The sequence below is a fragment of the Haemaphysalis longicornis genome, unplaced genomic scaffold (assembly GCF_048455015.1).
Source record: "Haemaphysalis longicornis isolate Haplotype H1 unplaced genomic scaffold, Haemaphysalis longicornis Haplotype H1 scaffold_8, whole genome shotgun sequence".
Classification (NCBI taxonomy): domain Eukaryota; kingdom Metazoa; phylum Arthropoda; class Arachnida; order Ixodida; family Ixodidae; genus Haemaphysalis; species Haemaphysalis longicornis.
In genome coordinates, this window is record NW_027526445.1 from 46,331,609 (window position 1) to 46,357,512 (window position 25,904).

Genomic DNA, 25,904 nt, shown 5'->3' on the forward strand with positions numbered 1-25,904 from the left:
GGCTCGCAAAAGCTACGGGTCGCAGTTGTTCTCCATCGACCTGGAGAAGCGCTGCCCCTACGCCGAGGTCAGTCGCGTCTGTTTGGATAACGAACGGCCTGTTCAGAATCGGATGTTTCAGCCATTCAGTGTCTACAACAGCTTTCGCCAGTTGGTGTTGGCTGCCCCGCTCCCAGGGGTCGGATTTCCTCAACAACTTTGTCAAGGGTGCTTGCAGGCGCACGCAAGCGGGGATAAACTGGCGGTAGTAGCCGATCATCCCTAGGAAGCTCCGAACTCCGGCGACTTCCTTCGGCGTGGGAACCTCCAAGATCGCCCAAAATTTCTCGGGATCATAGGACAACTGTCCGCGTTCGATCCGATAGCCAAGCAGGCTCACTTCAGCGCTGCATACTTGCGCCTTGGCAGGATTGATGGTGATGCCAGCTGCCCTGACCTTTCCCAGGACGCCTCTCAGGTGGCAGAGGTGCTCCTCGAAGGTGCTGGAGTAGACGACGATGTCCTCCAAATAGGCGAGGGCATGCTGCCACTTTGCCTCTCCGAGCACCCGGTCGATCAGTCGTTGGAATGTGCTGGGGCCTCCGCAAAAACCGAAGAGCACACGTACGAACTCGTACAGCCCCGATAGCAAGTTAACACTCTCTTGCATTCATCGCCAGCATGCAACTCGACCTGAAGGTACCCCTTGCTGGCGTCCAAGATGGCGAAGTATTTTGCTCCACCGAGATTCGCGACGATTTCGTCTACGCTCAGAAAGAGGTACGCATCGTTTTTCGTGACCCTATTCAGCCACCGATAGTCAACGCATAAACGCCAGCTACCATCTTTCTTTCGAAAGAGCACCACTGGGAATTCCCAAAGGGGTCGTCGAGCGGTGGATAATGCCTGCTTTCAGCAGTTCCTCCTGCGCCTCACCAGTTGTGTGCCTCTTGGCGGGGCTGACGGGCTAGGGATTGCATTTTCGTGGTTGAGCATGGTGCAACCTGCTTGCTTAGTGAATACCTCGCCGAAGTCACCTAACAACGACAAGACACAGTCACGCTGCGCGGCTGTCCGCTCGCTATCACCTGCAAGGAGCGCGCATAATTCCCCGCCCTGACCTAGGGCTGGAAAGCACGCAGCGCGGAAGAAGTCAGCCGCGGTAGCAGCAACAACCGAGCTCGGAGGTTGCAGCGCGCGCCGGCTACCGGCAGCGCCTGAAGATTTTGCTTCCCGCGGCGGGAAGAACGTTTCGGCGGCGCGTCCACACAGCGATTTCGCTGCCGGCGGTGGCTCAGAAAACGGTTTTAGCGGCATAAACGGGTCCTCCCGATAGCCTCCGTTTCCGATGTCCACGACGCGGTTACGCTGTGCCGCTGTCAGCTCACCAGCACCTGCTAGGAGCGCGCGTAAGTCCTTGCTCCGATTTCGGGCTAGAGGGCTGGCGGCGCAGGAGAAATCAGCCTAGGCAGCAGCAACAACCGAGCTCGGAGGTAGGGTGCCTTGATGCTCGCACGCGGGGGCTCGCGCATCGAGGCACTCTACTCGGAGGTAGAGTTCCTGTATATGCTCCCTACGGGAGCATCCTGTAGGGAGCATATACAAGAACTCTACTCGGAGGTTGCTGCGCGCGCCGGCTATCGGCAGCGCCTGAAGCTTGAGCTTCCCTCGGCGCGCAGTACGTTTCGGCGACGCGCTCACACAGCGACCTCGCTACGGGCGGAGCCTCGGCGAACGGCTTTGGCGGCGTAAATGGGCCCTCCCAATAGCCTGCGTGTCCGATGTCCCCTGAATGACTGAGACCGTCAGTCAGGGAAAGTGGACGACACGCATTCGCCGTACACGCTGACTCCAACGCACGACGAGGCGTACGTCACCGCCTGACGTATCAGCACACGCAAGCTGGAGTGGCAACTTCCGCGCGCGAAGCCGAGCTGCTTTGCACTCGAGATTGGAAACGACCTCGTCCCCTATTAGTGATCTGCTTGCCCCGGTGTCCAGCAGTGCCTTAAACTCCGCCCCGCAATAGCGATGTCAAGAAAGGGCGCAGGAGCGCCGGTTTGAACTCGTACTCTGAATGCGGTGGGTCCGGTGATGTTTGCCTCTCGGGCGCGTTGACCAGCCGCCGGTGAATTCACCGGCGGCCCAAGGCGTTTAATTGCCCACTTGGGCACATTCGCATCATATGACCTACTTGGCCACAGTTGAAAAAGCGAACAGAATTCCGTGCTGCTTGGTGCGCCGTTCGAGGCTGCGCGTGCGCTCCACGGCCAGTTGGCTGCATCCGGTTTTCCGGGGGCGAGTTGTGAGCGGGTGCAGGCAACTGCGGCAGCGCCGATCCTGTGTAGCGAAGCTAAATGGGCGTACGTTCACCGGCCGATCACCTGACCGGTTTGTTGGGTGCAGTGCGCGCGGGGCTGGCAGGACATCCGGACGTATCGCTTCCGCGTAGCGCAACCCATACCTGTAGGGGTCCAGCACTCGATCCCCGAGATCGAACGTTTCTCGCTGGCTAGGCATCAACGTAGAGCCGTCCTCGACTCGTCCACTGCCCGTAAGCCACCCCAAGCATAGCTTAGTTCCAGTGTTTCCAAAGGAGGCGGTGGTGGCCGATACGCGCGTGCAGCCGCAATTGCTCCTTGCACACGGCGAGCTTCGGCTGCCAGCTTATTGAGATCCCTGCACCTGCAGTCCTCAGGTACAAGGCAAAGGTGGGCTGGCATTGTCTGACGACCCGATCGACCGGCTCCGAGTTGGGGGCATGTGGGTCCGCGTACTCGTAAAGCTCCCGCATCCCACGGCCATACTCGACCATGGTTTCGTCCAAGGCTTGGGTTCGCATTTACAACTCTCTACGCGTTCTAGGGAAGTATTCGACGGGCAGGGATTATTCCCTGAAATATCATTGGGATGTCGTCCATCGTGCGCGCCGTATGGCCTACCATTCGATGCCACACGGCGGCACGGTCGACTAGGGCTGCGGGCAGAACTCTGCGCAGCACCTCGCTCCCGCTGATGACAGTCGCCTGCTTGTAACCGCTCAGAGCCAGCACGAAAGCGTTGGCGCTCACTTGATCGCTGTACCGCTACACGTCGGCATCGGTAGCTGCACCCTGCGAGCGGGCGAGCGCACCGCCTGCAACACTTGCTGCATGGCGCTTGCGAGAGCGATTCGCGATTTAAGCTGCGTCCACAGGCATTTTTTCGCTTACGGGCGCCTGCGTGGTGAGTTGCACGAGAGGCGCGCCGTGTGGGGCTTCAGCATCCGTGTAGGCCTGGCGCAAGGGGCTTGAACGTGCGGCGTCACTTGACGTTGAGCGCTCGCGGAATTAGGAACTTTCCGAAATTGTTGTTGCCGTGCAAGCTGCACTCTCGTTGCGTAGGAATCGTGGATAAGGGGCACCCGAGCCACTCCTGCGGCTGCGGAGGACGCTGTTGATGCAGAGCATCGCGGGATCTTCCGGGATTGATCACAAAGGTCGCCCAACAGCATCAAATCCGCCAACTCATAATCCTGTGCCATGTGCCTCGGAGCTAGCGAACCTCGAATTCGCTGATCGTCAGCGCGTCAGACAACAGACCCCGCAGTTGCCGAGGAAGTGGCCGTGGCCCTGGCACTCGCACAGCCGTGCGTGGACACCGTGGTCACCGACTCAATGATACCGTACGGAAGCTTCCGCAGGGGGTAATCTCCTCCGCGGCCCGAGCCATTCTATCCAAGTGCAAGCCACCGGGAACAGCCATAGAGCTCGTGTCGGTCCCGGCTCACTCGCGGGTCGCAGGCAACACCATCGCCTACTACCATGCCCGATAAATGTCAATCCGGGCCGAGCACGAGCCGGAAGAGCTACCGCACCCCGTTACCAGCTTCCGGGACATTACCTGGATGTACCGAGAGGAGAGGTGCAGACTGCCGGAACCGCACTCAAAACTGACTAGGCAACAACAGACGATCCTGCGTCGAGCGCAGGCGGGATCGCTTGCGAATCCCATACTGATGAACCGCATGTACCCCGCGGAACACGATACGCTCTGTCCGTTTTGCAAAAGAGAGAGGGGCACCCTGCCGCACATCTTGGCAGAGTGTACAGAACTCAAGACCCCCCCCCCTCCTTCCCTTCCCTACAACACCCCCAATCCCCAACCCCTTGAGCGATGGGAGATCTTGTTGACCAGCCCCGCCCTGCCGACTCAGCTCGCCCTGACAGGCAGGGGCCAGGAGCTGCTGGGAACATATGGGTCCCGTAACTAGGGAACCACCCCGTCTGGTGCCAGCGTGCACAACCGATTACATTTTGGGCTCAATAAACGTTGATTCCTCCTCCTCGAATTGACTTGAAGACGAGTCCCACGTTTGGGCGCCAAAAATGTTGGAACCAGGGTTCTTACGGCGACAAAGCTCGACCCTCGAGACTCGGCCGCAAGGCTAGCTCTGCTGAACGCCGCCACGGACCGCCAAGTTGGTGCAGCGCAGTGAACAGCAAGGAACACACACAACACACGGAAATCGCCAACCCCTATGTTTATTGCCCTGCAATAAAGGACGTCGGGCGCGTCGCTCTACCACCGCCAAGACTACCTTGGCCAGGGCGGTAGAAACAGGCGCGATAGTGGTCAAAGGAAGGTCAAAAGGAGCAACACGTACTTACGGCCGCTCCCGATGATGGCTGGTATCCAAAGAGGACCCTTCGTTTGTCGTCGGCCCCGGTCCAGCCCGCCCGGAGCTTCCGGGCAAAAGTGGTCCTCTCAGAGAGTCGGCAGGGCCCCCCGCCATCAACGTCCCCAGGCGCGGAAACGCGCGGCCGCAAGGAGAGAGAGGGACCTCCCCCTCTCGCCTCTGCGGCGAGCCGAGAGAGATAGGGAAGATGGCAGACCTCCGTAATTCAAACAAGGACGAATGATGACGATGATTGTGGCCCGCCCCTTGCAATGAGCGATCAACAGTGTTCCCGGCAGTGTCGGGCAGACTGCCGCAAAGGCGCTCACCGGAAGTCCTCGCAGACGCGCGTCTGGTAGGCGACACCTCCTCCGCAGGTCCTTGAGCAGGAGCTGTTGGCGGTCCAGGGTCCCCAGGGTCCGGATTCGTGGTACGAGCCCGGGTTCAGGCCCAGCGTCACGTTCTCCTGGAAGTGGTGCTGCTGGTGCTGGTTCTGCCACCGCTGAAGGATGCGCCGAATAAGCTGCTCTCGGGTGAAGAGGGGAGGGGGAAATAGGGGGGACATGCATTACAACCGCAGTCCAGTACAATAGAGGGCAGTATGCAGCACAACCGCAGAACAAAGTTATCTCAACTATATATGCACCCGCACTGTCAGTTATCGACTACACTTTCGGTTTTGAGACCTTCGAAATCTTCGCAGCGTGACGTTGGTTGCGCCCACCTACGTTCAGGAGAGTGAATTAACTAAGCGGTGATAAGTCCCTCCCGAAAAGAAGAAAGGAGTGTAGAAAATTACTGCAGGCATACTTACGCTTTGAAACATGTTTAATTGGTCCAGGAAGAAAGGCAGCGGTAGTGAACCCGGCCCGCTGTTTGTTTGTTTGTTTGTTTCAATAAACATACACACGTTATGGCGGAAAATCTGGTAAAAAGTTGCGTTGAGCAACTTGACCATGCCATACATCCTTCGCAGGGTCAGAACAACAGCCGGATGGAAATAACAAAAATACAATACCCTAGACACTGCTTCTGTGTGTCAAAAAAAAAACTCGTAGCACCAAAATACAATATGTTCGAGAGTACAATAGATAGCGAATTAACCAGTGCACATAACGACGTGAAGGCAATAAAAAATATATGCAACAAACCGAACAAAACTGCAAGGAACTAATCACAAAAATCATATTCTTTCCGAACAAACAAGTTATACAGCATAGATGTAGTACGCGAGTTACCATCAAAACCAATAAATACAAGCCCATTCAACAACTTCGGAAGGGTACACCCGGTAGTCTGCAAGGTGCAGTTTTTACGTGGGCGAGGGACATGCCATTGTTCAGACAGTCTAGTCAGATAGGGCGTTGGATGAATTTGGAGATTAGCTATCCAGGAAATGTTCTAAAAATTGTTTGTGGTTTCTAGAGTATATTTGTAGGCTAAGCGGTACTTACGAAGGTCCTTAATCTTAGGTAGACAAAGTTTACTGAATAAACGGGCAGTAGGAGCATCGTGAGGTTCATTACATAGAAGCCAAATAATTATTTTCTGTAGCTAAAATAACCGATTAATAGTAGTTGCAGAAGTTCTGCTACACACGAGACAACAATAGTTAAAATTACTTAGAAATACCGAATTGAAAACAGTAACTTGACTTTTAACGGAAGATCACGTACAGAATATACCATTCCCAATTATGCGCGAAAGTTGCCCTGCCGGAACATTTGTGTGTATTTCAAGACATTTCTTGGTCGAAAAAAACACCTTGAGTTTTTACAGACAGGACAAGTTCAATTTTGGAGTTTTGTAACATCATATCAGCCGGTAAAATGACATTTCTCTTTCTGGATTTAAAAAGCATCGCTTCCGTTCTGTCCACGTTCATTGTAAAGCTGTTGCCCGCTGACCACCTGTGTATATTTTCAAGCACTACATTAGCGGTTTGTACCAACTGCGTGACATCTCAAGATGAAAGGAGAGTAACATCGTTAGCGTAAATTATGTATTTTGTATCAATGTCAACGTTCACAATGCCATTAATGTAGATGTTAAAGACAAGTGCCCCTAACATACGGCCTTGTGGTACACCTAAGTGTACTTGTTTATTTTATAGCGGAGGTTATTTACCTTAACAAACTGGCTTCTGTGACCTAAGCATGATGTTATAAGTTCTAGAGCTGTGCCGCGGATTCCGTAGTGACACTTTTTTTTAGAAGTAGTTTATGATTTACGCTATCGAATCCTTTGCTGTAGTTAATTAGAAGTCCTCATGTGAGTTTTCGTTTTTCAATGATTTTCAGAATGAATACTTTTTGTTCAAGTAACGCTAGGTGTGTCGACCTTCGTTTTCTAAAAGCATACTGGCAATATTGTAACATTGAGTTTTTTTCAAGAAAGTTATATAGGCGATTGAAGATAATTTTTTCCAAAGCTTTAGAAAAGATAGTATTGAAATCGGCCTGCAGTTACATACCGATGCTCTATTTCCTTATTTGAACAATGCAAGAACCTTCACCACAAGAACCTTCCAGATGACAAGCATAAATTATAAACATAAAATAATACTGGTGCAATAACACTAATGACAAACTTGGCTGGTTTAATTTGCAGGCCTTCGGCATCACAGGTAGTACTATATTTATTAGTAGAAAAGGACTCCATCTAGAAAAGAACGCCATGTAGTATCGACTCGTTTGGCCACAGCTCGGCGAAACACCTCCGATGTACTTTGCGGAGGTGAAAACAACCCTAAAATCGTCCTATTGAACACGTCCTATGTCCGGTGTATCAGGCTTGAGACACATGCGTCTGCAAATGAGCTCAACCTCTTGAATGAACAGTCACTCATGATGTATACAGCGCTAGCTTATTAGTCCCCACCATATCCCTCTCAAAAGAGGCTGGCGACCAACCTCGCCTTCATTTTCTGAGAATGCCGGCTTACGTTAGCATTCGTAGCGCCTGCCAGAAAGATAAGCGTGAGTGCAAGCATTTTTCTCCTGCTATTTTTTTACGATGATGTTTTCGGGAGCAAATTTTATCGTTCTTTTCTGGTGCAGTGATTAAGCACGTTGCGCCATGAGAAAGAACACTGAACACACGTTTTAGGCAAGTCGTTCAGTGGTGTACCTGAAGCAATAAAAAGATACGAAAGTCGGAGGGGAGGGCTTAGAAGAAGCGGAATGCGGTGAGGGGAAAAATTGCTGGATGACCCAGCAGGTTCGAGTGCCTAGGAAAGCGAAAGAGAAACACACGATCTATATACAAAAGGAGGAGGCACTCTTCTGAGGCAGCCACTCACGTGTCTTGTGCCATCTGCCGGCGAGACTAGCAGCAGGAGGAACGCCGCTAGGAGCAACCCTCCCCAACTCCTGTCCATCGAAAAGGGAAGAAATAAAACAAATGTCTATAGTGGGGAGTGTGGTAACTGACACGTAGTGCTTTTCAAATGTTAAATACGCAAAGTAGATAATACCTTCACTGCCGTCATTTCCACACCCCAAACAGAAACGCACTCACTCTAATCCCAAGCTTATTCCTCCAACGAGGACCGGCTGAGGTCAGATTTCAGGGAGGCGATTACGACTGAGGGTGGCGCGCTTTAATCCGCCGATGAAAAGACGAGCGTCCTCATTCTTTCACCGAAGTAGCGACCCTGAACCTCGTCTTGTGTACCGCGCAAGGCGCTGTCCATGCAGCCCTTGAACTTAAAAGAGCCTCTGGCTCTTGGATTTTCGTTGGAAAAAAGGAAGTAATGCTATATAAATTCCTGGGCAGTTCAAAAATAAGTCTAACAGGTGGGGTTACCACTGTATGCGGTCTGAAATATTCGACGAGGTCATTTTCGGCTTGTTTGTGAGGGCCCGAATCATTCGACCATGAGAGGCTGCTGGAATGTTTCGTAGGCAAGCTCTTGAAAATGTTTTATAGCTAACGACCGCCGCCTCAACCAAACCTGACTCGGAACGTATTACTTGTGTCGCCGTAGTTTTACAATTGCTAATACCTAGTGTTGAGAGCACTGCCGGGAAATTACGGATTTTCACTATTTTAAGGCACCCTCTCTTTTGCTAAAGGTAGCCTTCATATTTGTGTGCGCGTTCAATAAGGCTCATCATGGAAATTGGCTACGAAGCGGTGAGCAGCATTGCCAAGGACCCGAACTCTTCCAGAATCAAACTCAATCTAATCCAAAACAATCTACATACACCACCAGAGTACGTTTTGGTGCAACCATTCCTCGGTACCTCAATGGCGTACCCTAGCCCGCTGTTGCACATATTTCTGCTCCTGCAGCTAACACTTCGTTTCAGTAGTTATAGCTCCCCAGAAGTACCAGCTTGAAGCTTCCATCAAGCGCGAAGTAATTCTACTTGTCTTAGCGAGGGGAACCCAGCAGCCTGCACACAGAGCGGGAGACATGAGTGCGCCATTGTCATAGCCATATTTTTATGCAAGGCTTCACCGGCCCTGCATGAGCGCAAACGTTTTCGAAACTTGAAGGCCCCCATATGAAACCCATTAATTAGCAGGGGATGAACCCACGGTCAGTTTTGTTCAAAATTACGAAGGTCAAGGTACTTGAAATCGCAAACACATTCAATGTTCACCGGTAAGGTTTCATGCCAGCAGTAGCTGAAGATAAGGAACTTTATGAAGCCGAAGAAATTCCTCCTGTCACAGTTACATGCACCAAATAAAATATCATCTGCCAGGTACATGGCGTGATGTACGTTTACACAGTCGGATGGGAGCCATATTTTTTCAAATTTTCCTAAGTAAACTTACCTGCGCGTTACGATCAGGGCACGTTAGAATCGTGAAAATCCGAGGAAGCCTTGCAGGCAACTATAATAGAAAAAGTTCTGCCCTCACAGCGCTCCTTGACCAGTGCCGGAATCCTATGGCAACGTCAACGCTTAGGCATGTGTATCTGCAGCTGGACTCCCGGGTACATGGCGGCAGATCTTATACTCAAATCAGGTCGCCAGGAAACAAACTTCTGCACGCGATGCTTCCGGAGCTGGGAGCAAGGTAGGGTTTTTTTTCTTGCTTGAGACCGCTATAACAAAGTTTATTCTCTGTCTCTCTCTCTTTCTCCATCTCTCTCTATCTCGGCACCGCATGATACCTCTGGCATGCCTGTTTCGTTCTAATCAATAAAAATGCTGTTTCCAGGGTAGGCAGTACTGCTAACCATGGTCAACCAATATTCCGCCTCCTTGACCTCTTACCAGACTATGCAAGCTGGGCGTCGTCAAAACAGCACATGACGAAAGGGCACGCGACAGAAGGGGTGTAGCAACAAACGGTTCCGGAACAAATGGTCCGGAACAAATGGCCCCGGAACGTATGGTCCCGGAACAAATGGTCCCGGAACAAATGGAACAAATGGTCCGAACTTGGAACAAATGGTCCCGAGCAGGAACAAATGGCCCCATAACAAATGGACCCCAGCCCCTCTACCGGCAAAATGACTCCACAAAACCTTACGTTGGCTCTTTGTTTAAATTTGTTGCATCTTCCTGGAGTTTTGTATCGCCTTATCAAACCAGAACTGTTTTACTTTGCATTTTTGTTCCAATGCATAGCGTTACCTAGTTGGCTGGTATTTAGTATTTTTATTTGTGTTTCCGCCATCATTTCCGCATTTTGATTTCATTCTTCGTTTTTTGTGGATGTCTAAGATGAGTTTATTTCTTTAGTTGTTTCTAATATTTCTTCTTTATTTATTTCTTATTGTATGTATCAAAATTCCCCACTACAATTAATTATCTCTATTCACGCTATTATAACTATTAAACCATTGCATCCGCAATTATATATTTTTCTGCGAATGCAATGCGTTAAGAGGTCCCAGTGGGGCGGGGATACTCGGTAAAGAATAATCAAATTAAAATAATGAAATTTTATTCGTCCTAGCCGTGTGAAAGAGCGGAAATGTGCTAATTATGCGTTTGAATATTCAGACAGCAACGCAGGCGTGGGCCATGAATCATGAGTAGTTTACCTTCTATTGCTTTCATCATTGAAAGATATTTCTGGGACGTATCTACTAGACAAACCTTCCCTTCTTCCACTTACTTACCCTGCTTTCAGCTTTTTTTTATTTAACGATTCGTCATGGCTTACAAAGGGGAAACCCAAAGGAAAACAGGAAAAAAAGAAGTGACGTAAGAAGCAGGTGCCATTATGAACTACAGAACACTTGAAAGCATGCCTCACAAAGTAGGCTCATCAGTTTCGTATGAGCAAGCACTTCGATACTACTAGGTGTTAGTCACAGGAGCGTGCGTATGTGAGTTCTTTCTACTACCCTGGAAAGTTTTCCCGATCACCGCAACTAATTCCAGGCACGGCCACACTCTAGGCTCCCTTCCTGCTTAGAACATAGTTTTTGAGTCCGGCCGTGTTCCAAGAAGGCGTACCTGTCGCGAGACGCCGCGAGTAAGAGGTTGGTGACAGGCAGAGTTCCGAGACATGGGCACGCCTGATCGCGACTAGCGCGCGCAGCATTGGCTGGGCCGCTGGTCTAACGTGGCTAGGAGTACATTCAGCACCATGACAATTTTTTTTCTAAAGAGGACAACCAGGGCCAGATCCTCCCCCGCCCCCCGTCCTTCCTGATGAACTTTACTTTTTAAGGGGCGTCGCAAAAGGGCTAGTCTGGAGGTGGCGTTGCATCAACATGCATCAATCGTTGGCTTTTCGTTGAACCATGACAAGTGACTGTCTTTGGTTCTCGCAATTTCTGGGTAAGTAAAGCCGCCAGAGAGACGCGCCAAAACGTACATGTTTTTGCGCGAATAAACTGCATATATTTGTGCTCGAATCCAGTTCCGAACAATAAGGTTTGTTGTTAATGGTGGGTGACCAGTTTAGATGAGCTCACCTGCTGCCCTTAAATTGTTACGCGCCCTCAACACGCCAGCAAAATTAACAAATCATGTTAGCCAGCATTCTCCTAAACCTTGCAGCAAGGTTGCACTTTTTCGGAGGTAAACAAAAGTATGTAAGCAGCAAGCGGAGAAATCATCCCTGTCCAATATTTTAATTGGACCGGCTTCCCTTGAACCGAACTGCCAATATCGAAGCATTTCAGATGGACAATGCAGCATAGCTAACACAATAAACAATTCATTGGGTAAAGTTCTTTTTTGAAATAGCGACAAATCGGAGAGCGTGATTTCGTACAGCTCTATGTTGCCTGATATTCAGCGGTGCAGGCCCACTCATATTTTCGATACTTCACATGACCTAAATAATATTGTCACTGTAAATAGGCTCCCCGCACAGGCTCGAGTGACACTTGCTTCTCAAGCGTTAATGAAGAAGAGAAGCCAAGCAAATGAAGCACGGGAGAACAAACACGTACGACGACAAACTTGTATGCAGAATTTAACTCAAGTAAATTCAGCTTTAGTAAACATATTATATATAGACAGATGCAAAACACATTGTGTACAAATAGAAGCATATAAATTTAAATACACGACCCCCTCCCTGCTTCCCTCATACGGGCGCTTATGCAAAGGTGCAGCAGTGGTGGGACCATTCTTTCCTAGTTTGAATTTGGGACCATTAGTTCCGGGGCCATTTGTTCCAGGATCATTTGTTCCGGGACGGTTTTTTCTGCTACCGGTCTGTGCACCGAAATGTCCATGCATCGAAATGTCCGCACCGAAACGTCCTGCACCGAAATGCCCCGCACTGAAACGTCCTAGACTGCGATCCGGGCATTTTCGTGTACGACATATTGGTGCCGGATGTTTTGGTGCACGGACGTACCGGTGCGCGGACATTCCGGTGGACGGACACTTCCCAGATGCGTTTGCCTGCGGCGTAGTACCGGCGAGTGTATGGTGCGAGAAAATCAACACGGCCGCTGTTTGAGCCGGCGCGCGTGCTTGTGTCATACCCGTGAATTAGAGTGTACAAAATAAAGGCAAATTAAGCGAACGCAGGTATCAAACGCCTGCACGATTCGCGCGTCGAGTAGGAGAGGGCAGCAATCGTTGGATGATAGCGACTAGAGAACAACACGGGCAGGGATGTCGAGGCCCGGCCCGACCTGGCCCGTTAGAGACACAGCCCGGGCCAGGCCCGAGCCCGACAAAAGATTGAGAAAAACCCGCGCCCAGCGCGAGCCCGATAAAGTTTTAAAATATGAGCCCGAGCCCGGACCGAGCCCGGCAGCACTTAATAAAAAAGGCTGTGGCTAGCGTTCCGTCCAGACGGAACGATATACAAGTGCTAAAGTTCTGTCCAGACGGAACAGAGCGCTGCGGGATATCCTTCCGTCTAGACGGAATACAACTGAGAGCTAGAGTTCCGTCCAGACGGAGCCGGCGTGAAATTTGTACAGTTGTGTCCAAACGATCAGTCCGAGTCCGCAAGACTCCAGACATAAGCACTAAAAAGTTTTGTCTTTTTTAAGAGCATGTAGTAAGTATGATAAATTTACATTTGCTCATAACTTGGACCTATATTTCGTACAATATAAATATCCTGACTGAGAAAATGTATTTTTTCAGAGAATCTCGCTGAAATAAGCACTGCATTTGCGATTGTCTTCGAACTTAAGGCACACTGAGGATCTTCTAAACGATGCCGAGAAAAGTAGATTTTTTTAATGTAATGCATTTCTTGGACAGATATTCCACCTTTCGTTATTTTATTCAATTCGTTTCCCAAAGAACTCTGCTTCCTACTTGTTTTTGACACTAGCACACTTCTGCTGAGAGTTGTTTAACTTGTATTCTCTTAATTTAATTCACTAAGGCTCCTTGAAGGCTTCTAACCGATGTCTATTCAAGTAGAGCCAAGTTTCTCCCATGCTCACATAGTTTTCTACTCAAAAAGTTGCTTTTATCGGTAAAAAGGAATGTGTATAAAATCTGTAAGAAAGGGGTACGTGACAATTCATAGAACGCCGTTTCATCGAACGCCGTTTCATCGAAGGCATGTCCGTTTCATAGAAACCGTTTCATCGAATGCCGTTTCATCGAAGTGACGACGCCCGTTTTATCGAATGCTCTTCGGTCGCGGAAGCTGCGGTCGCAATGAGGATTGGGGCTAAAAATGCTTTCTCGTCAAAAAGAGATGCATGAAGGACTAAAAGCTTTACAATTTAGGGTCGCTCCGGGTGGTTCTGAAGTTACTCCGGGTGGGGCTGCATTTTGTGTTGTGATTACTGTGATACGCATTTAGAGCACAAGTCTTTGTCACTACCACTTCCCGTAGTGATTATCGATTATTATCGCACCGCCTGCCAGGAGGCACACCTTTTTAGGATCTTTGGTGGCATGGTCTGCCCAACGTGCAAAGTCCATGTCACGTTTGTTTTTTTTTTCAGTTCAAAAAACAGAGGAAAAAGACAATCTTGTACTCTACTACTAAAGTGATCTCGTTTTCTGACCCGCTGTCTCCCACCATGCTGATAGAGGGTTCCCAGACAGTTTATCGAACGCCGTTTTATCAACGAAATTCCCGCTTTATCGAACGCCGTTTTATCGAATGCCGTTTTCTTGAACCACCTACGTCCCTTTTGTACAAAGTGGGGCTTTGCGGCTTACATTGTAGTTTTCAGCGTTTATTTTCTTTAACTGGCCGTCGCATTAACCTGACCTGTAGTTAGCTTCATTCTACATAAAAAACCTGCCTATATACGTTGACGCGCCCTTCCCATGTTTTCTATCACCTTTGGTTTATTAGAATTTTTGATTTTTTTTTTCGCCTTCATTGATTGCACTCAAGCATGTATGTCCCCCTTGTTTATACTACAGAATTATCCGCTATAGTAGGAACCAACCCCGTGCGCAGTATTCCTAGATGTTTATCGATGTATTTAGTTTGGAGTTGCCAAATATATTCCTCGCGCCACGGTTCATCATTACGTGATCCAAACTCTTGTCCTCCCCCAATTTTTCTAGTCACGTGGTTGGCACGCGACTCCTACTCGGACCACGTGGTCCCTTTGTTTGCATCTGGAGAAATATCGTGCCAAGACTTCGGAAACATTAGTGCTATATGAATGGAACGGGAGAGGTTCCGACAGTGAAAGTGAGGCCCCAATAGAGGAGATGTAGCCTAGGACAACCCGTCACAAGTGAACCCATCACAGCCAACTCGTCATAGGTGAACTCGTCAAGTAGGGCAAGTGGTCATAGGTCATCTCGCACAAGGGAATCTCGTAACCTAGGACAACTCGCCCATCCCTTTATGATTTACGTGTATTGCTAATCATCATCATCATCATCATCACCAGCCTATCTACGCCCACTGCAGGGCAAAGGCCTCTCCCATTATTCTCCAATTACCTCGGTCCTGTGCCAACTGTGACCAATTTATCCCCGCAAACTTCCTGATCTCATCTGCCCATCTAACTTTCGGCCGCCCCCTGCAACGCTTGCCTTCTCTAGGGATCCACTCTGTTACCCTTAATGACCAGCGGTTATCTTGCCTTCGCATTACATGCCCTGCCCACGTCCATTTCTTCTTCTTAATTTCTACTAATATGTCTTTAACATCAGTTTGCTCCCTGACCCACTCCGCTCTCTTCCTGTCCCTTAATGTTACACCTATCATTTTCCGCTCCATTGCCCGCTGAGTCGTTCTCAATTTAAGTTGAACCCTCTTAGTGAGCCTCATGCTCACATAAAAATACAGGATTTCGTATGATTCCCTACTTCTTTCGTCCGCACTCGTACATGGGGAGGCGTGCTACACCCCTTCGACTCACCAACCTTATGTTTCCTTGGTGATCTTGAAGGAACACGCAAGACCAGACAGCGTAATTTGTTTTTTTTTTGTGTGTGCTTTGTTCAGATAATCACACGGGCAATATTAAATTTTGTTTGCTCGCTCTCAATTTGTTTCAATTTTATATTTTTTATTTCTAGGTAATCGGGTGACGGCACTGTACTGTGTAGACCTTCACGATTTCTCTAGTTTTGGTGTTTACTACTTTAACTTACTGTTTTTTATGCCTGATGATAAATAGGCAAAAGAGTACGTACTAATTTTGTGACTAACGTTTTCTCGTCAGTTCTAACCAAGGCATCGAGATCAGTAGGACAAGGTTTGGTAACCTCTTAGTAACTGAACTTAGTGCCCTTAAGAATTAGGAATGTAGAAATCGGAGAGACTTTTGCTAGCGTTCCAGTTAGGTTTCTGACATTGGACTCACAAGCACCAAGTGCCTGGCTAATGTAGAGCATACGCGGCGAAATAATTAGATTATATTAGATACAACAGCGGTGTATGCAAAAAAGTACGAAGAACATCGATGCATTCTAGTCCATACGCTACAATGCCATGATATGCTTCGAATCAGAGGGTTAAATAGAGATACAAGGGGAATCGTTATGGCAGTACTACCAGCGCAATACAAAAAACAAAATTTGTGGAGGCAAATTTCGCGCATCACACAAAGAAAATGCATGAAGGAAATAAAGGACAACTATAAAGACTACAAATTCTTTTAAATGAACTCGCTGTGGAAAGATTTGAAAATTACATAGCGAAGAGGAAACTAAAAAAACGTACTCTAAGTTTTGTTACACAAAGGCAGCATTACGGGATAAGGCATCACTGATTATCGTTTGTACGTGTTGCGTATTAGTTACTGAGTAAGAAAGTGTAATTATAATTAATTTGCACACGTTGTTTTCACAAACTACGTAATTCTCGCAATCCTTTTTCAGCAATGTGGAGCTAAGAAGTTTTGTACTATATCTTTCCCTACCCGTGTGACACACTTCTTTTGGAAGGAGAAGTAACACAAGAAAGAGACAGCGTGGTAAACTAAAAAAACAATTTCAACCACCACATGCAAAAAAGCAAAAGGGAAGGCCAACTCACCCAATGCAAAAGGCACAACCTTGTACGAATATGAATTATCAGAGTTGAAGCCGCTCACACCCCCCCCCCCCTTTCTCAACATCCGCCCAAAATGAAACTTCCAGACGAAATTTTCAAGAACAAGAAGCTCGGTGCTACCACTTTCCCTATTACGACCACTTAGAACCAGATGCATCTGACCAGTTTTCTCATGACCAGTCGGCTGTGACGAGTGGGCCTCCTCCCATGGAGGGTGCCCAAGCCAGCCGACACTGAAAATGGGGACGCGCGTTTATGTAGCCTTCTTCCAAGAACTTTATTAGGCTACGTCCCTTCCCGACTTTTTTGTCTAGAGTTGTTGAACTCTATCCATATTCTTGATCAACCCAGGTCACCCTACTTGCCCATTATGGTTTGCATTTTTTGCTGAACTTTCCCTGACGTACGGCCGAAACGAGAGAAAAAAAGAAAACATATATGCCTCGCTTCTCACTTTTGAAAAAAACCGTCTTACCCCTTCGCTGAGACCCACATGTATAAAAAAGCACGTGGACATTCGTTTTGTGCACCTATGACGAACTTTCCCTATGTCGAACCGGCCTATGATGAATGACCCTATGGGACCAAACGGCCTACTACGAACCGGCCTATGACGAAAGGACATGTGACGAACGGGCCGTATTCCGTAATTCATTATATATTTCTCAGTTTCGGTCTACCTATACGCGCTTACGATCAGGCGGGCTAATTTCGTTCGTTTTACCGAAAACCCCAGCTCAGCTTTCAAGGTGGGCGTCTGTGTTCGTCAGTCCAGTGGTAGGGGTGTGCACCACTACGTAATGTGTTGCCCAGAACATGCTGCAGAACGGACGGCAATGCTCTCAGCGATGTGAAAGTTGGCAGCCCCACACAACAATCTGGACCACATCGTCTTCCGAAGGGGACATTGGATGTATTTTTCAGGAGACAGAACTGGCAGATTCTTGGTGAAGTGACCATATTTTTGACTCATAAGGTGGCGTTGAGGGAGGGGAACTGCCAGCATATCTTGCCAGGCTAACAACGCCTGATTCAAGAAAACCACCACCACCACCGACATCTGATGCTTGTTTTGTTCGAAGGAAAGATCAGTGGCGTACGTGTGTACATATCTTGGCACGGTGCTACGACTACGACTACAACTCCTTTCCCGTAAACCGCGAGATGACCTGCCCCAATCTGAGGTGACTATGATGAGGATTAAAATAAAGATCTCGAACATGAGCACGGGAAATGAGAGTGCGGCTTGTAGTCCCGCTCGTTGGGGGTCATTCGACTCCTCAACATGAATAAGTGCGCCATCATGTCCGTTTCAGAGTGTCCACTTCGAGCGGACTCTGATTGGCTGAGAGCAGACGAGACGCGTGTGACGTACAACGAGCAAGGCGGGTGGCGTTGGCTTCTGTGCGGTGGAGCAGGTTATATTTAGCCCTCAAAAACGGAAGCGGAGTGAACAGATCTGAAACGAATACACCTCAGAATTCCACCACGACAACAACTAGCCGGAACGTTATCCCGATCATTCCAACAGGCCACGCCACACAAGCCATGCATGCGAAAAGTAAAAACGCCCGTGTGTTCGAGATTTCGGCGCATGTTAAAGATCTCCAGGTGCTCAAAATTAGTCCGGGGCCCTCCACTACGGCGCGCCTTATCGCCCGTATAGCATCGGCGCGTTAAAACCTGCTACCAATCAATCAATCCCGCTACACAAGCCGACGACAATATTCTTTCACAACTGCAATAACGCTTTCAGCCTCAAGACAACCTACATTCAAATTCTGTTCTCCACCAATTCGCCTCAAAGAAAACGAGGTAACACTATTTTACCATTGGTATGGCGGGCAGTACGAATACCGAAGTGCTCTCTGCCAAAAAAATGAGCATATCAGCGACCACTACACAGGCTATTCCTTCCAACGGCACCAAGCTGCCCTGCGTACTGACATGCTGGACAGACGGCCGTTCAACAAGCAGACAGTAATTATACACTCGTCGTGGTTCTAACGGTGTTTAAGCCTTTAGTTGCGCCGTCGAGCGTTATCAGGAAGAAATAACAAGAAACAAATTACACCATCTTTCCGTAGGGGAACCTTGAGCAGTATGCGAAGCAGACATGGGGTCGACTGAAGTTCCAATTAGTTTTCAGTTCGTTGTTTCCGTTGACGTTCAGCTTCGCGTACCTTCGTTGTATCAGTAGCTTCTTGACGTAGTTTGAATGAGTGAAGGACATAAGGCGCGTTCGTAGCACATGCTCTCGTCCCGGTTTGTAGCACAGTGGGAAGAGCGCCACGTACCTCCCGTTGCGGCCAGAGAGTCGTGGGATCCAAACTGGGCGCCACCTAACTATTTCTTTTTATAGTGGACTGCGCTGACGTCAGCCCAAACGCTGACGGGGCTGAAGAGCCGCGCATGCGCAGTAGAGTGCGGACGGCGGACAACGACAACGAGGGAGGGGGGGGACACAGCGTATGAGGGAAGGAAGGGGGTCAATGTATTTATGTTTATATGTTTGTATTTGTGCACAATGCATTTTGCATCTGTATATATATAATATACTTGGTAAGGCTGAATATACTTGAGTTAAATGCGGTATAAAATGTTTTGTCGCACATGTACGTCCTTGTGTGCTTCATTTGCTGTCCTGTTTTTGGTTATTGCGAATGACAGGCAAACCAGTGGCCGACATTTCTATCAAAATCTGCGTGTACTGAGATGCCCACGGGCGGTGTTTACAGCGAATACAATAACAAGCTGCCATAATTTTCTTCTTGAATTTAGTTTTCTTACGAAGCGGAGGAACGCAACTGTTGTTTAAATTAAGCGGGCTGACGGTCAATACTCGCAAGGATACAAAATTTTGTCAACGATTGAGAAGCGAGTCCCACTAGAGCCTCTGCGTTGAGCCAATTTACAGTTACGGTATTATTTAGGTTATGTAAAATATCAAAAATGTGAGTGGGCCGGTACTGCTACCCGTCAGTCAACCTAGAGATGTAGTGGTGCATTGCGCTCGCCGATTTACTGACAGTTTTTTGTCAGCACGCTATGCCGCACTGCAACAACATGCAAGAAATTTAATCAGAGAACCCACGAAGAGTTTTATGGATTCATTTTGCCCGAAGAGGTGGCTGGGACCATTTGTTGCTGGACCGTTTGTTCCGGGACCATCAGTTCCGGGACCATAAGTTCCGGTACCATGTGTTCCTACTTTGGAGTTGGGACCAGAAGTTCCGGGACCATAAGTTCCGGAACAATTTGGTCCGGGACCATTTGTTCCTTCGAGAACGCTTTGCCCAGCTTTCGTCCGTGACCTCTCGCGTACTCTTCTACTCGCCATTCACGTGCGTTCGCGCCTTAACTGGGAAGCACAGACGCTGATTTCGCGCTACAGACGCTGAGTTCGCGTAGCCGGTTGCCGTGGGTTCTTGTGCGTGCTAACAAGGTCCACTTTGGGTGAGATGTGAAAGGCTGCGGACTTTTAAATGCAGAGCATTTAAGTAACTCACGATGTCACCCGCGTTGGCGTCCGTAGTCCGCATCGCTCCCCGTCGGTCTGGCATTGGATTGGATTCGATTGGATTGGATTGGCTTGGATTGGATTGGATTGGCTTGGCTTGGCTTGGCTTGGCTTGGCTTGGCTTGGCTTGGATTGGCTTGGCTTGGATTTGGATTGGATTGGATTAAAGTGGATTGTGTTGCGTCATAGCCGCGCCAAGTTGCGTCATACCCGCTCCACGTTGCGTCATAGCAGCGGCAGGGGGTTCACGGCACGTTTCACGTTTCACCATCGACTTCATCGATAATGTCTACGCGGGAAGAGAAGGCGGCGCGGCGGCGTGCTGCGGATGCTGAGCGCAAGCGCCGCAAGCGAGCCGCCGACGCCGAACTTCGCCAGCGAGAAGCCGCAGCCATTCGTGAACGTCGGGCGGCGATGCGGGAGGGAAAACAAGCACAAAAAGAACAGAACTCCTGCTGGCGCAGTTTCAGGCAGGGGGCGCGCGAGCACTGCGAAGGCGGGAAATTTGAAATGATTGATTGATTGTGGGGTTTAACGCGCCGACGCAACGCAGGCGATGAGGCGCGCCGTAGTGGAGGGCTCCGGATTAATTTGGACCACCTGGGGATCTTTATCGTGCGCCGAAATCTCGTACACACGGGCGTTATTGCTTTTCGCCTCCATCAGAAAAGCGACCGCCGCGGCCGGGAATCGAACCCGCGACCTCGTGCTCAGCAGCGCAACGCCTTAGCCACTGAGCCACCGCGGCGGGTAAATTTGAAATGCGTCGGGTGGTAGCAGTGAGCAGATAACGGCGCTACAGCCCATTATGGCGAATCAGTGCTCTGCATGTCTAACAGTTTTCACGTAGAGTGGAACGGCTGTAATTTTTTTAAAACGATCAGGGCCTGCCAGGCATGGAGAAATTTCAGCGGCAAGCTGGGCAACCCATGTGAAGTGCAACGGCCGGGTCTCCGATAAGGGAGAGGGGCCGCCAGCTCTGCTTTTTCTCCAGCCTTGCGCCACTAGTGCAAAATGCGCAAGTTTTTTTTTCTTTATCACGAGGAACGGGCCAAAGAGGAGGAGGAGGAGAAAAGCGAAAGGAAAGGCCGAGAGGTTATCCAGGCTTAGAGCCCGGATTGCTACTCGGCACTGGGGAAGGGGTGTTCAGGGGATAAAAGAGATGGCAGGCGAAAAAGGGGGGATAGGAGCGGGGTCGCGCACACGCTTTAGTCCCTTCGTGGGCACTAGAGTCTCTCAGCTAAACCTGTGTCCTTCATAAAACGCAGAAGGGCTTTTGTTGCCTTCTGCGAAGTCGATTGTAGGGGTCTTTGTCCTAGAATAGTCTCTAGCTTGAACTGTTGATTGTCCAATCTTCTGAGCTCGGCTGCCAAAACGCGTCTTTCCGATGAATACTCGGGGCAACAACAAAGCACATGGTCGATTGTCTCTTCAACCTCGCAGGCGTCGCAGTGAGCACTACTGGCCATCCCGATGAGGAAGGAGTAGGCTTTCGTGAAGGCCACTCCCAACCACAGCCTACAAAGTAAAGTAGACTGTGATCGAGTCAGCCCACACGGAAGACGACGCTGGAGTAGAGGGTCCTGGTTGTGGAGGCGCGGGTGCACAAAGTCCGGTGTATTCCATTGAGTGATGGAGGTCCTCCGCGCGAACTGACGAAGCAGCCTAGCGGCATCAGTCCTTGCAAGCGGAAGCAAGATGGTCCTTTCACTGTCATGGCCTGTCCGGGCGGCTGCATCAGCCGAGACATTGCCGGTGATTCCACAGTGACTTGGCAGCCACTGAAATACAATATTATGGCCCTTTATGACAGCCTGGTGAAATAATTCCCGAATTTCTGTCACTAGTTGGTGCAAAGGACCGTAGCGCAGGGCTTCTCGGAAGCTTTGCAGGGCGCAGGGAGTCGGTGAAAATGGACCATTTTTGGGGAGAAGCTTCCATGATGTATTGAAGAGCTTCACGGATGGCTGCAAGTTCAGTAGCCGTCGAGCTCGTCACATGGGCGACACGGAATCGAATCTTGGTTGATTCTGATGGTATAACCACCGCACCTGCCGAACTCGAGGACGTCACAGAACCGTCTGTGTATACATGCTTCCGGTCATTGTGTTGTTCGTACAGTAACTGCATAGAAAACTGTCTGAGAGCCAGTGGTGGTAAGTCGGCCTTTTTTCCAATGCCCGGAACATGCAGACGAATGTCCGGTGTTTCCAGGCACCACAACGGGGAGGACGGTGTGACCGCAGGCGTGTAGTCTGACGGTACCTCAGCCCTGTGCGCTGCGACAATGGGATTCTCAGTTGCCTTACGTCAAATGGCCAATGCAACTGCCCCTAACTTAAAGATATTTGCAAACTGATTGTCTTTCTCTCTCTTCTCAACGCTAAACTATGAACAACCTATTATCATTGCAAATCAGCAAACCTTCGAATGGCGACTGGTTATCGTATCAAACTTTCCTCTCCTACTCACTCCCTGCATTTTGGTGTTCACTTCTATTTTATTAGATCAGGGGGTACATAGCCTCACCCAAAGCACACCTCACAGCATTCGGTTCACAGGCTGAAATCAACAGAGAGGGACGGAATGTTCTACAAGAATTTGCCGAAAATAATCTTCTTTTCACATCGTGATCATGGCTACGCCCCCGTAATGGGCGATTAACTGTAAGGTGGCTCTCCTACAACGAAAACAATTTTTGCCCACGGCGGTCGGATAAATGGTGTTATGGCTCATCGATGCACACTCGGCGACAACGCGGTGGCGACCCGTCGAGCATTGGTTCTGACGAGCCACCGCCGGTTGGACAGCCGACAAAAATGGTAGCATCTCCACTCCGTGGATGATGGCGAAGGTGCGGAGTACGGGGACTCGAAATGACATCCTCGTTGCGCCCCGAGTAACATCCGATTTGAGCCGTGAGTTGCACCTTGATTATTCCCGAAATGAAACTGCAACTCACGGCTCAAATCGAATTTTGCTTGATTTTCGCTCGATGGTGGTCTGCGCACAGATGGACGCGGACGGAGATTGGGAGGTCCTGAGGTACTCCGCACCAAAAAGCGCTTCAACGGATCGGCATGGGGAGTACTGCTACGCACTGAAATTAAGAAGCCACTGACTCCAGCCACTCGGTGACACTCCCGTGCGCTTCTCACGACAGACCGAAAACCACGGTATCGTGGAACCCGGAAGAGGCGGTGGCAGCAGGGCGACTTCTTGGATAAAGACGAGCGATTTGCTCCCAGTAGAGTGCAAGGAAATGAGGGTCCCGCGCGCTTTAGCGACTTGCGTTGGTGGCACGGATGAACCCCCACCCCCCCCCCCCCCCTACTCTGGTCTACGGCAAGTGGCCAGGGTGTAGTGTGTGTATGTGTGTGTGTGCCTATGCGTGCGTGCGCTAACTTGAAGGGTGTTACCGTGTGTCCCTTCCTGATGACGGTGCGACTGGACGAGAAACTGCGCATCACCATTGCACAGTATTACTTTGGATAGCAATCCCCAACCTAGGGATCTTGGGAGCGAGTATCTATAAAAACGGCACGCTGCGGCTTGCCGAATCAATCCCCGTCTTCATCAATATAAGAAATGTAAATAAACCCGTTGAAGCTTCGCTCTAGGAACTCCCCTAGTCCTGGCTCGGATGGATCGACGACCACCGGCCCCACTACTGCAGACTGCGGACGCTACCAAACGCGACAACTGGTTGGCAGCGGTCGGATGGAAACTACGCAACAACTATAGTGGCATTGGTGGGATCGGAACCTGGAGCAACGGAGAGTGAACAACACGCCGAGATCACGGAGACTGACAGCTGTGGATTGGTGAGTGGTGGATTTGTGTTTTAATGCGTAGCATTCTTTGCAGAGTACCCCAACGACAGGACCATGTAACGCCCTGCCTTTCCACAAAAATGCAGATATCGCGGAAGTCCCACCTGTAATCGCTATAATAGCGTAAATGGAGAAAACTGCTAGCACAAAATTTTGCAAAACTACAAAATAACAAAAATATCAAACATTAAGAAAAATGTCGAAATGTATAACTCCCTGAAATTCCATATTAACCCGGACTACACGAAAGCTTCCCCTCTAATCGTTATAATTGCGTATATGTAAATAATTGGTAGAACAAATTTTTCATATAAAAATTAAGTAAAATATAAAATAATTACGGAAACTGCCGAACCGTGTTACACCCTCCATTTCCACAATAATGTAGATTTCCGGAAAGTTTTAATGTAATCGTTATAATATCGTAAATGAAGATAATTGGTCGGACGAAATTTTGAAAAAATAAAAAATAGGAAACTATTAAAAAACTTTGGAAAATGGCAAAACGTATAACGCGTGGCACTTCCACAATATTGCATTTTTTGCAAAAGTGTCACCTGTAATCGTTACAATAGCGTAAATGGTCGAACTAAATATTGAAAAACTAAAAAATAAGAAGAATATATATACTACCGGGCTATACCGAAGAGTGTAACGACCTGCATTTCCACAATATTGCAGATTTCGCGAAAGTTTCAAACATTATCGTCATTACGAACATTGTATAGGGAACAGGTTGGCGCAAGGATTACTGGTGAATATCTCAAATTGATATGACGAAATTTTGAGAAACTAAAAAATAAGAAACTATTAAAAATTTTTGAAGATGGCAAAATGTATAACGCGTGGGATTTCCACAATAAGGCGTATTTCAAATAAGTGTCACCTGTAATCGTCACAATGGCGAAATGCAGATAATCGGTCGAACGAAATTTTTAAAAACTTAAAAAATGGAAAAATATATAAAATAATAACAGCAAATGGTGAACACAGTAACACCCTGCACTTCCACAATATTGCACATTTCGCGAAAGTTCCAAATGTAATTGTTATAATAACGTAAATGGGGATAGTTCGTCGGACAGAATTTTGAAAAACTAAAAAATAAGGAAATATGAGAAATTACGGAAAATGGCAAAACGTATAACGCGTGGCATTTCCACAAGGCTATATCTTCTGCGACGCGCGTGGTACGAGACGCACCCTCACCGCGGTGGCTACTGCCCCGCAGAAGTGACGTCAAGCTAAACTATTCACGTGACTTCCTGTGACGTCCCAAATAAAAACGTCATATTTACGTCACTTGATGTCGCTTTTTTGTGCTAACTACGACGGTAGCACGGTCTTCGCGTCTTGTGTGCTGATGTTCTCCGCCCGTAGTTCGAATGGCAGGCCTCACGCACCGTTACGTCCTTTTCTCCCTGTACTGCGGCTGCCTCGCGGCGCTTTTTTGTTGTTGGGGGAAGTGCTTGTAGTTTTTTAGATTGGGTATTTTTCGTTAACTTGCTGTTGCACGCCTTGGTACGCCTAACGCATCCTTTTCTGCACGCTGCTTCGCCCCGCTTTTTACATGCTCCTAGAACTGTCGTATTGTCGTTTACTATTGTTACGTGGCGGCAGGCTACGAATAATGAACGATAATGATCTATTTAAACTATTTACAATCCGCAATGGGAGAGTCCTCTCTGACTTCACACCCGGCTTTTCCTCTTCGTCTTCGACGCCGGGCTATGGCGCCATAGGGCATTGTCCACCCGTCCTGTGACACTACCCCCCCCCCCCCCCCCGGGCAAAGACGACTGTCCCGGTCGTGCCCACAGTGCTATGCGTCGAAGGCCGGGTCGTTGATTTCCTTCGCCTGTGAAAGTATGGGGTCGGCAGCTGGGCCTTGTCAAAATACAATATACAAATTCAGTATATACAAATACAATATACAAAGTTTATACAAATAATTTCATGAATGAAAGTTAAAAATGCTGTAAGGTGTTCATTATGCAAGTTTGACGCATTTATTTGAAATCATTGATAAGCATTG

General features: G+C 48.8%; 1 protein-coding gene across 1 annotated transcript in view; it reads right to left on the reverse strand.

Annotated features, from left to right (window-relative positions):
- The window catches only part of LOC144148277 (uncharacterized), a 288,013-nt gene that overhangs the window by 248,264 nt on the left and 13,845 nt on the right, over positions 1-25,904 (reverse strand). The window contains exons 2-3 of the mRNA XM_077679836.1: positions 7,938-8,007; positions 4,966-5,159 (exon numbers count right to left, since the gene is read on the reverse strand). Coding sequence (XP_077535962.1) covers positions 4,966-5,159; positions 7,938-8,007 — 264 coding nt within the window. The remainder of the gene's footprint in view (positions 1-4,965; positions 5,160-7,937; positions 8,008-25,904) is intronic.